Genomic DNA, 13,234 nt, shown 5'->3' on the forward strand with positions numbered 1-13,234 from the left:
TGACATCGTACAGCCGCCAAATATAATGTAGCACAGAGACTAACATTCAGCCCGCAACTCGAGGCTTGGCTTTACTCTCAGCATTTCGATGCCTGTTGAATGGATTGAGTTACCTGCTTACCCGAGTGGCTTGCCTCAACTGTCTCAAACCTCATGAGCAAACAGCGTTCCCACAATGTTCCCTAGCGTTCCCCAACTCGCTCTCGTCGCTCTCTCGCCTCCACGATGCCGATCAATCAATCCAACCTGCATGCTAACCACTCACCGTGCGCATTTAGCAACCCGGCGCTGCATGCCCGTACCACAACGTCAGCGGCTACTATGTTTGTTGAGTCTTGTGAGCGGCCCCCCCGCCGACCATGCACCTTTTTGGCCGAGATCATGGCCGATTGCTGGAACTCGACACCCCCGCCGGGACCTCCCTCAGGTAGTAACCCTGAAGGCGAGGAATGTGACGCAACCCTAGTTGATGGAGTTCGGTGAGGGGACATGCCCGCGGGTAGCATCAGGAATGAACCTGTATATGAATGATTGTTCGTCTCTTGCCGGCCATGTCCTTCTTGAGAGGCCTTTAAATCCCACTTGATGCACGTTGTCAGGATGAAACAAGTTGCCCTCCTTTATACCCTCACTAGCCCGGCGCTGGTCAGGTCTGAGTATACCGTTGCTGGTTCGGTAGAGAGCAACGACGTCTTTGACGGGTATGTTAGCTACAGCATCGAGTTCTCGAGCTTTCCGGAATTCGCAGGTAGGTGTCTCCAGCGTTGTCCTGCGTAAATAACCCCCTCTAACCGCCACAGGGAATAACACACATCCCAACACTTTCTCGGACACCCTGTTAGACAATATCGGCCACATCATTGGGCACAAGCCCTACATCCGTGTTGGTGGCAACACCCAAGACTATGCTCTCTATGACGCTTCACTGCCGTACGCCCTCAATGGCACCTTTGACCCGGCACGATCCAACGACTACCCAACGACCATAACCATTGGGCCGTCCTACTTCGAGGCGTACAATACCTGGAAAGACGTCAAGTACTACCATGGCTTCAACCTTGGTCTTGGAGGGAATAGGTCAAGCGGGTGGCAGACCCTGTTGGACACCGTGCCGTTGGCTTGCAAGGCCTTGGGCGGCGGGAAGCTGTATGTCTGGGGGTACGGCAACGAGCCAGACCTGTACTCGACCTCGGCCCAGGGACCCGTGAGGCCGTCTGATTGGAGCGAGGATGCTTACGTCTCTCAATGGCATAATGGCACCCGGCAGATCAAAGCCCTTATCGAGGAGCACTGCCCTGAGCTGGCGGGCGAGGACAATTATGGTTACATGGCGCCCTCTTTTGCTGGTGTTGGCAACCGTCTGAAAGCGGCGGCAGCATGGGAGGCGGGACTCAACGACGACCAGAACGTCAAGTTATTCTCAACCCACAAGTAAGCCTTCTTCATGAGCCCCTTACCCACCAACAGGCGTTGACCGTACCCAGCTACATCAGCGGCGCCGAGACCCCCGGCGTGACACTCCAGGGGACACTCATGAACCATGCGGTAACCAAACGATCCGTCGACGCGCACGTTGACGAGTACAACACGGTGCTCTCTCAGTCCACCAACCCTGTCCCGCCCCTGATTTTCGGTGAGACCAACTCCCTCTACAACCAAGGCCGCCCGGGCCTATCCAACACCTTCGGCGCCGCCCTCTGGGGTCTCGACTTTAATCTGTATGCGGCCTCGGTGGGCTTCAAGCGGGTGCACATGCACATGGGGACCAACTACCGCGTATGCCTCTTCTCCAACGCCCCTATATCACTCCCCTCTATCCTTCCCCTCCCCACCCACCACCAACCAACATCCCCTCCCACTAACCCCAGCTCCCACCGCAGTACGCCGCCTGGCAACCCGTCTCCACCGCCCTCACCACCCTCGGCACCAAAGCGCCCTACTACGGCTCCATCGCGGTGGCCGCCGCCCTGGGCCCCACCCCCGCCACCGTCGTCGAGATCCCCCTCACCCCCCCCTCCCAAACCAGCTCCACCCCCTCCCTCCTCCCCGAATCCGCCTACGCCATCTACACCGCCCACGGCACCCGCCTAACCCGCCTGATAATCCTCAACCTGCGCACCTACAACACCACCCTTAACGGCGCCGGGCTTGAACCACTGCCCCCCCCCTCCGACTCCGACCCCGCCACCCCACCGCCGCGCGGCGTCGTCGAGTATGCCTTCCGGCTGCCCGCCGAGATGGCGTCGCGGGTGGTGGGGGTGCGGCGGCTGATGGCGAACGGGAGTGATGCGATTACGGGGATTAGCTGGGATGGGTGGAGCTATAATTATGAGTTGGATGGGGGGCGGCCGGTGCGGTTGGGGAATGTCACGGTGGGGGAGAGGGTGGTTGTTGGGGAGGGCGGGGTGGTGAGGGTGGGGGTGCCGGATGCGAGTGCGGTGGTGGTGGATTTGGATTTGGAGGAGGAGGAGGAGGAGGGTTTGGGTGGGGATGTGGTGGATGTTGATGTTGATGCTGATGTTGGTGTGGGTGTGGGTGTGGGTGTGGATGTTGTGAAGGGGAAGGGGAAGTAAGATGGGAAATTTCAGAATTATGGGATAGGGTTGTGGTCAGGAGGCGGCTTTTTTAGTGTTGCTTGTCTTCTTGTTTGATGGTGTGATGATTGATAAAGGTCATGATGGACGACTCTCGTTTTGACACGAATAGTGTGGAAGGCTATACCGCGTGGCAGGGCAGCTGCATTGAGTGTATCAACTACACTAGACTAAAGCAAGATATCATTCATAACCTGCCAACCCCAACTCCACGAGCGCAAGTGATCAAACTGGTGATGCCCAGAAATAGCAGCCTCGATTCCTTATTGGAAAAAGATATACATACAAACCACCTGGCGTCACAGATATGCCAACCCAGTTACCGCAGGGCGCCGTGTGCCCCGGCCAGCAGAGCAGTGGCGCTAGACACAGCTCTGGCGCCGTTCAATACATGATAATCCAATTCCACCCCCCCTACACCCAGCCAGCCTCTCAGCTGTACCGGAGGGGCAGTTTCCTTTCCAGCGCGTGGAACGCTTGTGTCCGCGGGGTGAATGGCGCCTGTTCGGGTGGCGGTGTGGGCTGCATCTGGACCGAGACGCCCTTGTTCTTCGCGGGGTGACGGCCGTACTCATCGTCCTCATCGTCCGAGTCATACATGTCGAGCTCCTTGTTGGGAAGCATTGCCCAGATGGCAAGGCCAGCCTGGAAGAGGTAAACGACGCTAAACCCCTGTCAGTCGCCCGTCCGGATAACCATGGGAGTGGACTTCTCAGCTTACAGCATAAACACCGTCACACCGAGCGTCCCTTGAACCATCTGGCAGGTCTTGGTAGCTCCGTAGGGTTCCGCAAGCTTACACCCTTTCCGGAGATGCCAGGGGGTGGGGCTCGGATATCGTGGGTCGGCGTAGTCGGGGCCAGCTTGGCCGTAGACGCTCACGGTGTAGAGGGCGGATAGGCCGAGACCAATGATGGTGCCGAAGATGGGATAATAGACCTTCATGATGGTGGCAATCATTTTGGCCAGGAGAATAAAAAGCGAGACGACGGAGATGGCGACATTGTAGTCAGTCAACCTGGAGGGGTCAGTCTCCCGGAGAGGTGCCCATAGAGCGAAGGGCACTCACATTCGTGACCAGACAAAAGGCACGGTCGGTATTTTCTGGTAATTGGCGTATGCGTAGAGGATCATGTTGGGGTTCGAGTTCAGCTTATTCTCATAGCCGATGCGCCAGAAGAGCGTCCGGAAGGCGTCCGGCTGCTGGACGCCGAAGAGGACCAGCAGTGTGATGACACCGGCCAGCTCGGGAATCATGACGAAGTAGAGCGGCCGCCTAACTCTCCATGGCCGATGGAGAATCCGGTATGTGCGCGCCATTGCTTGTTTCTCAAATGCCGGTGATTTACAATAAAGCGAGTACGGTTCTGTAGACTCTTGGCCTCGCGCCTTGTGGCCCGCTGGTCTTGATGCCGCTTTCTCTAATCCTCGACGTCGAGGGTCCGCGTTGGAAGCCGGATGCCGGAAGCCGCCAGGGAGCGGCTCACATCGAAATCCTTGCAATTGATCGGGCGGGTTGCCGAATGAGCACTGCTCCGGCTGTCGTTTGTCGGCGACGACAAATGTCGCGATAATACCCCTCGCAGCTGCGCTTGTCGTAGTGCGGACAAAATGGAGGGGGACAGACGGCAGCCGCGATTTAAAGGGACCGCCCTCATTTCTTGCGCTCACAGGCCTCGCGCCCGCCTGTGGTGCCGCCCGCGACCATGGCAAACACCGCCATCCTGAGCGGCCTGAAGATGCGGGTGGCAGGTCAATCACAGCTCAACGCCCAATGAGAGCGCCAGATGGGGGAGCTGTCGCAGCGTGTAAGCGCCGAGTTGTCCAATCGCAAAGGTGAGTGGGAAGAGCGGGGCTTTGTGGTGACAGCTGCCTATGGCCGGCAAACCCTGCGAAGCTCTCTTGACGGCTGGCTAGTGTTACCCACCAGGCGCTCTGCGATGCCGCCATCGAGGTGACCTGAGCACCCTCGGCACCCTCTGAACAAAAAAAGCTGGACTCCAACAGAAAATAGAAAAGTAGCAATAAAGGGGATCCAGAATAAAACTTAGACAATAGAAGCCGAGGAAAAGGAAAATAAATTGAGTAACAATGCTTCATCTACACTTAGAATCCGGGCTTTTTTGGCCGGTTGGTGATGAGCTCGAAGACGGGCGCTTTGCGGCCGCGTGCCGGTTGGTTGGTGAAGCTGAGCGACAACTGCCGTCCAATCCGGCGCCCAGTCGCTTTCGTGATTTCCTACTAGTCGGGTCCCTAACACGGCTTTGCCATTATTATATGAGTGTGGGTACTGCGTGATTCGGAACCGATAGGCTTCTTTCTTCTTACTTTGAAGTCACAATGCCGACCGACCGGAACCGGCCGGCCGGTGCCCTCAGAATGGTGCAGACATCGAGTTATACGTCACCAGTGGTGAATTAACTAGATACCTACCTAGGTCGTGTGCTGGCTTGTGCACCAGCCATCTTCTGAGGCGGCCATTCCGCCCAGGGTTGAAATTGCTGGGTTGATCTAAAATGAGGCTCTCCGCCCTATTCCACCACATAGGGCTGACCGTCGCCGACATGCCGGATGAGGCGCAAAGGTTTGCTCCGGAGACGGAAAGGAACAGAGCCGTTGTCCTGTGCAGGAGTGGAGGCAGGACGGAACAAACTCCGATCTGTGGGCCGAGGCGCGATCTCAATAATCGACCCCAGAAAGCCTCGCTAACTAGGCATTTCCGTGGTGTGGCCGGTTGCATCCTCAAGCCTTTTTTATGCCGCCCCGTTTTCAATAGAACGGGCGGGTTGGAGGTTGGTTCCCCAGTAGTTCGCTAGCTAAGCGGTGCCGATCGATGTTGGTTGCCTTTGAACGGTATCGCCAGAATCGTCGATCGGCGTCTGGCTACAATAACTTGACGATCAGCGCTGTGTCGCTGATGGGAATCGCGGAATGCCGCTGTCAGCGAATGGGAATTGTGTCTCCAACACAGACCAAAGGCTGGGCGGCCATTGATTGGTCTCTTGCTTAGGGTCTCTCGTGGATGGAGCCAAGAAATAGGCCGTTCCAGAACCAGAGACTGGCGCCGCACAGAGGGACACGACATTTCCCCAGACATTGAACCGTCGGCGCTGCTGTGTGGGAACCACGAGAGCCTCATCAGATTGGCAGAGACTGAGGAGGGGTCTCGCAGATAATGTGCGGTGCCCGCAGAATTCATCCCTCACGCCTCCGCTTTCCGTCGCTAGGATGATGCACTCGGGGATATCAGGCGGAAGCCCCTCTCTGTACGAATAAATCCGAACCATTGAACCCTTGAGGCGCCGCGTGTGTTACTTTGAACAGACGAACACAGAAGGGATGAACGGTTTTCGATCTGCCATTGGCAAAAACCTTAGCAGATCGTGGTGAGGTCTGCGAATGTGCCCAAATGGAAAGCCCTCCAGGCCCTCTCGTTCTTGCCAGGGTGGAGACTTCGTGATTGCAAGGGTCAACGAGCTGCTCCACAGCGGACCAAACGGCACAAGAAAACTCCAAGCTCCAGACCCCGATGGACCGCACCCCCCTGTCGCCTGCTTGGGCTCCCGCTCGCCGCCTGCTGTTCTGGGCGGACTGTCGAAGACTTCCTCTCCACTTGGACGCGGTGTTGACGGATCCGTATCCTCGTTCTTGCTGTGCATCATCAATCGGATGCAGCGCAGACGGGACAGCGCAGACAAATCCCCCAGCGGTCGCCGGAACTGTTCGGGTGTTTTCTACTGCCCAGGTAGGCCGTAATTAGGTAACGAGGGCATGTAAGGTAGGGTACCGACTGTCCAGACACACCTTACCACCCGACCTTGCCTCTTGCCTGTCCGTGCTTCCCCCATTGCATCGCTGCTGCTGCTTTCTGCTGGCTGCTGCAACGTCTCCTAGGTCGGTCGCTCTTTGCGTATAACGCCCTGGGTTTCCTGCCCCCTTCCTTTCCAGGTCCTCTATGCAGAACATGCCGTGCCGTGCAGCATCGCCTGCCCCTGCCTAAACATCCATTGGATCGAACATTCTTTTCCACCGGATGCTTCCCCCCGCGACAACCGAAGTGCCCTGCGGAGAGTGCCTGTCTTCCATTCCATGGTCCCCGGGCCGTGTCGGTCGATTCTAGCTTTCCACCTAGGTTCTTTTTTTGTGTGTGCAATGACACCAACCGAACACGGCACTCCTTCGGGTCCTCGAGTCTCAACTGCCACCTACCTGCAGTGGGGTGTACAACTCCACCGTTACTGCTGCCATTCTTTGAACATACGCTCCCGGCGGCCGACTTGGCTCCTTTGAGTGCTTTCGCTCGTACGGTGCAGGCAGTGTATTCGAGGTACGAATACTGAAAACCCTCCTTCACAGGCTGCCGTGTGCGACGAAAGACCATATCCCGGGAGAGCTGAACTGTATGCTCGCCACAAACCAGCCCCGGCTCGCCGATCTTGACCATCCCGTCCCCGGCACCTACACTCCCGTCCTCCTTTCCTCCTTCTATTTAATTTTTGATTTGACTTTTGCGTGCCAATGGGGCCCCGCTGTTGGGCTGGACTGGCCGATAACGTGTGCAGTCATCATCTGCTCCGGTGCCGTTCCTTGTGGTCCCGGGCCTTCGGTAACGGACTCAGCTCTCCGTAGCCGTGTAGGTCGCTCAGGAAATCAGCCAGTGCCTCGGCAGCCCCCCCCTGTTGGGAGAGCGTCGAGACAGGCCGGTTTGCCTCCGACATGACACTTCAAGACCAACCCAAGCCCTGTATATCTCCTCCACACGCCGCTGCCTCACCCCCACCAGACCAGCTCCGCTCTGTCCCTCCCGGCGCATCGTCGACCAACGGCTGTTCAGTTCCCTCCGCTCACCCTGCTCGCCGCACGGAGAACAGCAGAATTAGCATTCCCAGCAGTCATCACCTAGACGAGCTTGTCGGGACGATCGAAGAACAAGACGACCAGTGGACGCGAACGCCACATAGTGGCCGGCATGGTCTGGTAGCTCGCTCATTGACAGGAGAAATATCTAAGGTTGGGCTTCTCCCGTCCGGAACTCGGGGCCCGGGAGCCTCGACGGGGCCACCGCCAGCAGGCACTCAGGGAAAGAGGTGCTCAGCGACGGACAAGAGCGCCGTACGCCCTTTCGGGTCGCCGACCAAAAAGCCCCGGCTTGTGGCTCCCGGAAATCTCTCGCTGCCATCCCCCTTGGACGAGACGATCTCCGCCCAGTCGGCTGTGGCATCTCCTCTCTTCTTCTCCAACTCGCCGAGACGCCTGCTGAACCGCCCACCGAGCTTTCCTATCCCGGAAGTGGCTCCGTCTATAATGGGCGGCAACGAGGCTCTCGGTGAAGTGACCACCCTCCGCTTGCCGAAAGGGCAAGTCAGCGTGACAAGTCCCGCAAGGTCATCCGGCACACCGCGCAGCTGGTCCTCAACCGAGCTTTCCAGTCTATCTCGCAGCCCCGATGGTTGGCCTCAGCCATCCGTGGTTCAACTTCTTCAAGGGATAGGGGTGGTCGAGCTTTTGGAAGAAGATGAGCGGCCGACCTTCATCATCGATCTCAACGACCCCGCGAACTTCCACCCTGGCCCTCTACATCTCCTCTACGCTAACGTCTCGCTGAGGACAACGCCCGGCCTTTTGCAGTTGTTACAGCTCAACCAAGCAGATCCGCGGCACAGCCCCGAGTTTTCACAATTCAAGGCGTGGGCCGCCAGTTTAGTAGGAGATAAGTCAGGTACCGCTGCTATTGCCCAATCTGCACCTTATGCTGGGTTCCCCTGGACTTTTTCGACACTCCGGAGGCGCTTCCGGATAATTCGTGGGTACCAGAACATGACCTTCAACACAGTGACCTCCCCCAACCAAACGCAAGCCTCTGGGCCCTCGCCTTCCGCCGAACCGTTACCAACCGGGCCTTGGCCAGAAGAGAGGTCAATCTCACCCGGAGAACGCAGCGATTATTTTGGAAGAGCCGAGCAGAGGGGCCCTCGCTCCCACTCTGAGCCTCGAAGCAGGACTGGCTCAACTGCCGACACTGTTATCCGCCCTTTCGATGACCTAGCGCTCTCATCTCCGCCGCTACATACAACGTTCGACTGGACCCGTATTCCCATCGACGACCCCGGCCTCCCCGCACACCACCGGTTCGCACGGTCGATCGACTGGGCGTCTACCCCGCTTGGGCCGATCGAGTTTTGGCCGATCGAGTTGCGGATCATGTCTTCTATGATCATGGGCAGCCCGCACCCGGCGGCCCTCTACTGGGGCCGAGATTATGTCGCCATCTACAACGAAGCTTACATTTCGCTTGCCGGCCAAAAGCACCCCAAGCTAATGGGCTCTCGCTATCGGGACGCCTGGCCCGAGATATGGGGCCAGATTCAGCCAGTCTTCGATGCCGCTTGGGATAGTGGGTATGCGACAATGAAAAACGATGACACGCTCTTCGTCTCCCGTCACGGATTTATGGAGGAAGCATTTTTCAACTGGGCAGTCATTCCTTTGGTGGGAGGCGATGGGACGGTGGTGGCCATCTACAACCCCGCGTTCGAGAATACGCGCCGGAGGGTCGTCGAGCGTAGCATGCTAACACTTCGCGAGGTCGGTATCAAGACGGCGCAAGCCCGCGACGTGAAAGGGTTTTGGGCCCAGCTTCAGAAAGGCCTGGAGTACAATGACTTTGATGTTCCCTTTGCCCTCATCTACTCGGTCGGCGAAGACAGCGAGAGTGAAGTTTCATCTCTAAACTCAGGGAGCCTCGCACATCCGCCGCAAATCATCCTCGAGGGCTCCATCGGCACACCCGACGGCCATCGCTGCGCCGTCTCGTCTATCGATTTGCGCTTCAGCGACGAGGGATTCGCGCCATACCTGAGGGAGTCGATGGCTCATCCGGAGACTCCTATCGTACTTAGCGAGGTGGATGGCACCCTACCAACCGCTCTGCTACAAGGCCTCGCGTGGGGTGGGTATGGAGATCCGTGTCGTACTATAGTCGTGTTCCCCGTACATCTCACCACGGCAGGAGATGCAGTGGTCGGGTTTGTCGTCCTGGGAACGAACCCACGGCGCCTCTATAACGAGGATTACCAACTCTTCGTCAACCTCCTTGCCCGTCAACTCGCCACTTCTTTAGCCTCTGTGGTTTTGTTTGAGGAGGAAATCAGACGCGGACAGAAGGCTGCCCGCTTGGCTGCTCTCGATCGTCAAGAACTCTCGTTGCAGCTTCACCTGCGGACACAGGAGGCCGTCGAGAGCGAATATCGCTTTACGAGGATGGCCGAGTTTGGGCCTGTCGGCTTGTTCATTGCGGATGGTAATGGGCACATCAACTACTGCAATGAAATGTGGTACAGGATATCTGGGCTCCCGAGAAACGCCAGCACCTTCGCCGCATGGATGCAGAGCATCCGAGACGAAGACCGGCCCGGCACAGAACTCGCATGGCGTCGTGTTGTGGAAGACAAGAGAGCCGTAACGCACGAATTCCGATTTAACGGTTCCAGGGAACTCATTGATGGCCATCTGGTTGATGTTTGGGTTCTGATGAGCGCGTACCCCGAGAGGGACGGGACCGGGGGACTCAAGAGCATATTCGGCTGTATCACCGACATCTCGCAACAGAAGTGGGCCGAAAGCTTTCAGAAACAGCGACGGGACGAGGCGGTTGAGCTAAAGCGCCAGCAGGAGAACTTCATTGACATAACCAGTCATGAAATGCGGAATCCGTTGAGCGCCATGCTGCAATGCGCCGACGAAATAACGTCAGGTTTGAGTCGATACACCCAAGGAGACCCATCGATTCGCGCCCCTGGTGCAATGAATGCCTTGGTTGAAAGCTGTGTCGAAGCAGCGAGCATCATATCGCTGTGCGCAAACCACCAAAAGCGGATCGTGGACGATATCCTGACTCTATCCAAGCTGGATTCGAACTTGCTACTCGTGACGCCTGTCGATGTTCAGCCCGTCACGGTAGTGCAAGATGTACTCAAGATGTTCGAGACTGAACTCATCACGAACGGCATCGATAGTCAAATGACCGTCGACAAGTCGTACCAGGACCTCGCCGTCGACTGGGTGAAACTGGACCCTTCGCGACTTCGCCAGGTTCTCATCAACCTGATGACCAATGCCATTCGATTTACGCAGAACCAGCCGGCGCGGTTGATCGCGGTCAATATCGGCGCATCTACGGACGTGTGGGAGGACGGCTTCTCGTATGTCCCTCCCCGAAAGCCAACACCAGAGGACTTTACCGATGAAGTCGAATGGGCTGGTGGTGAGAAAATCAATCTCCACTTCTCCATCACCGACTCCGGCCCAGGGTTGGATGACAATGAAAAGCAAATCTTGTTACAGCAGTTCAGCCAAGCAAGCCCGAGAACGCACGTTCAATACGGCGGCTCCGGTCTGGGACTCTACATTTGCCGGACATTGACAGAGCTGCAGGGCGGTCAAATTGCGCTGCAGTCTCAGAAAGGGCAAGGAAGCACATTTGCCTTCTACATCAAGGGCCGGAAGTCGGACCATCCCGAAGCCGACTTTCCACTTCCTACACCCGTGTCCACACCCACGCCCACGCCCACGCCCATGCTTAACGACAACATACATCTCCCGGAACCTTTGCATGATGTACCGTTGGAACAGATACCATCCCCAGCAAGACCTGCCACGCCAACCACCGAGGCCGCACAGCAACCACTACCACCATCCCCCATGGTGCAGCCTGAACCTGCCCGGCTCGATATCCTGGTGGTTGAGGACAACCTGGTAAACCAAAAAGTCCTCAAGCGGCAGCTAGAGTTTGCGGGGAGCAACACGTACGTCGCCAACCATGGTGGCGAGGCCCTCGCCGAGCTACGCCGTTCCCGCTTCTGGTACGAATGCGCTGCCGCTCCGGAGACTAAGCCTAGCGGGCTAGCGCCGCCGGATTCCGTGTCGACAAACCACAGCAGCAATTGCCAAAATATATCGGTTATCTTGATGGACCTTGAGATGCCTATCATGGACGGAATCAGTTGCACTCGCGAGATTAGGCGTCTGGAGGCCGAGGGAATCATCACGCATCACATCCCCATTATCGCCGTCACTGCCTATGCGCGGCCGGAGCAGGTGGAAAACGCAAAGGCCGCGGGCGTTGTAAGTTCTTTGCTCTCATATGCCACCCTCCTTTGATGCTGGCTATGATGCCGTTGCTGACCATTGCATGTCCACGTAGGACGGCGTCATTTCAAAACCCTTTCGAATCTCGGAATTGATACCCAAAATCGAGGAGCTCGTCCTCAAGTACAACATGGTGCCGAAGCCATGTTGACACTGATGGAAATTTCTGTCGGAGGGGGGAGTTGGGATTAGGGTTTTGCCCCTTACCTTAAGAGCGGTAGATGGATGGGTGGCGTTCTGAGAGGATGCGTACAGGCGATGGGGCTAGGTCGATTGCAAACACTACGGCGTTGTGTTGTTGTGTTGAGCAATGGTTGGGGAAGAGGAGGGTGTAATGGGTGAATGGATGATTAGTGTGGGAAGATACTATGGCGTCTGTGATCTGTCCGTCACTCACATCTGCAGCTGCTTTGGGGCGTTAGAAAAAGGGGAAGGAGTTGGGAGTCAACGGGGGAGCGAGCCTGGGGAACCAGTGATGGGAATGTGAAAGAAAGGGGATTGATAGGCATCTGTGAAGGGGCGGAGGATATACCACCTTGCAGGATATGTTGAGTTTGGGGTAATCAATAAGAGGATGATTCGCGGTGTGAGATGGGAGGTAAAGACGGCTATGGTGAGGGTGATAAATAGCTAATGTCTCTTCACTTAGGAAGTAGCCAAGCAGAATCTCGCCCAAAACATGTAAAATAGAGGGCAGTTTCCGTCTGTCACCGAATCTGTTTGCAGAGCCAGACTTCATGAACAAACATATTCGGATCAACCATACTAGATAAATGCTTATCCACATATCACGACCGGTCAATGGACACAACATCCAAGTCACCATTGGAGCAAGTGCAAGGAACGACATAAATAGGCGAACTCAACACGCGAGAGGTATATTATTAGCTATTAGCGAGTTTTGGGTCAGCCCTCCCTTAAATCTTCACCCTAAGTGGCGAGAAGCAAGGACAGAACACCCATCCGATGGTCCCGTTCCTCAACTGCCACACCACCACTCCAATTTTTTATCTTATCTTTTGTGATTTTCTTCATCTCCCATCACCACTTCCACATCGTCCTTCACATCGGACAGACAGACCCAAAGCCAACCTAAACGACTGTGCCTTCTCTTTGCTGAGGGAGGATAGGCGGGGGTATACTCTGGGTATCAAAAACACAGGAACAAAGACAGGAAAGAGCAACGTCAAGCATAAAAGGCAAAAGAAATAAAAGCATGTAGCAGCAGCGAAACAAATTATGCGGTGATCCATGTGCGGGACACCGAGGGATTGCTCTTTGTCCGCGTGCAGCCAGGAGCTGAGGGTATCAGAGAACCAATCTTGACTTGGGTATCTCGAAATGCAGATCCGATCCCGACCAAACCCGAGGGTAGTAAAAAAGGAGGGTATTGTGCCTCTCGTCGTGGCGTGCGTTGTTGGGAGAATTCGCTCTAATTATTTTTGGGTCGTACTTCATCTCCCGTCCGATCCGATGCTCATGATCATAGCAGG

The 13,234-nt window shown here is 56.4% G+C and overlaps 3 protein-coding genes across 3 annotated transcripts; 2 read left to right on the plus strand and 1 right to left on the minus strand.

The window, feature by feature from the left end:
• Positions 1-600: 600 nt before the first annotated feature.
• Positions 601-2,573, plus strand: CHGG_01909 (uncharacterized protein; the record flags this gene model as incomplete). The annotated part of the gene is made up of 5 exons (XM_001221129.1): positions 601-650; positions 711-748; positions 843-1,431; positions 1,485-1,776; positions 1,869-2,573. 5 exons carry the CDS (start codon positions 601-603, stop codon positions 2,571-2,573), a joined length of 1,674 nt encoding a protein of 557 aa, XP_001221130.1.
• A 453-nt stretch (positions 2,574-3,026) lies between these two features.
• CHGG_01910 (uncharacterized protein) lies at positions 3,027-3,914 on the minus strand (the record flags this gene model as incomplete). Its single annotated transcript, XM_001221130.1, has 3 exons — positions 3,027-3,258; positions 3,316-3,612; positions 3,664-3,914. The coding sequence occupies 3 exons, from the start codon at positions 3,912-3,914 to the stop codon at positions 3,027-3,029; spliced, it is 780 nt and encodes a 259-aa protein (XP_001221131.1).
• Positions 3,915-7,310: 3,396 nt separating this feature from the next.
• Positions 7,311-11,892, plus strand: CHGG_01911 (uncharacterized protein; the record flags this gene model as incomplete). The annotated part of the gene is made up of 2 exons (XM_001221131.1): positions 7,311-11,717; positions 11,797-11,892. The coding sequence occupies 2 exons, from the start codon at positions 7,311-7,313 to the stop codon at positions 11,890-11,892; spliced, it is 4,503 nt and encodes a 1,500-aa protein (XP_001221132.1).
• Between the last annotated feature and the right edge of the window lie 1,342 nt (positions 11,893-13,234).

The sequence above is a fragment of the Chaetomium globosum genome, genomic scaffold (genome assembly GCF_000143365.1).
Source record: "Chaetomium globosum CBS 148.51 scaffold_1 genomic scaffold, whole genome shotgun sequence".
Lineage (NCBI taxonomy): Eukaryota > Fungi > Ascomycota > Sordariomycetes > Sordariales > Chaetomiaceae > Chaetomium > Chaetomium globosum.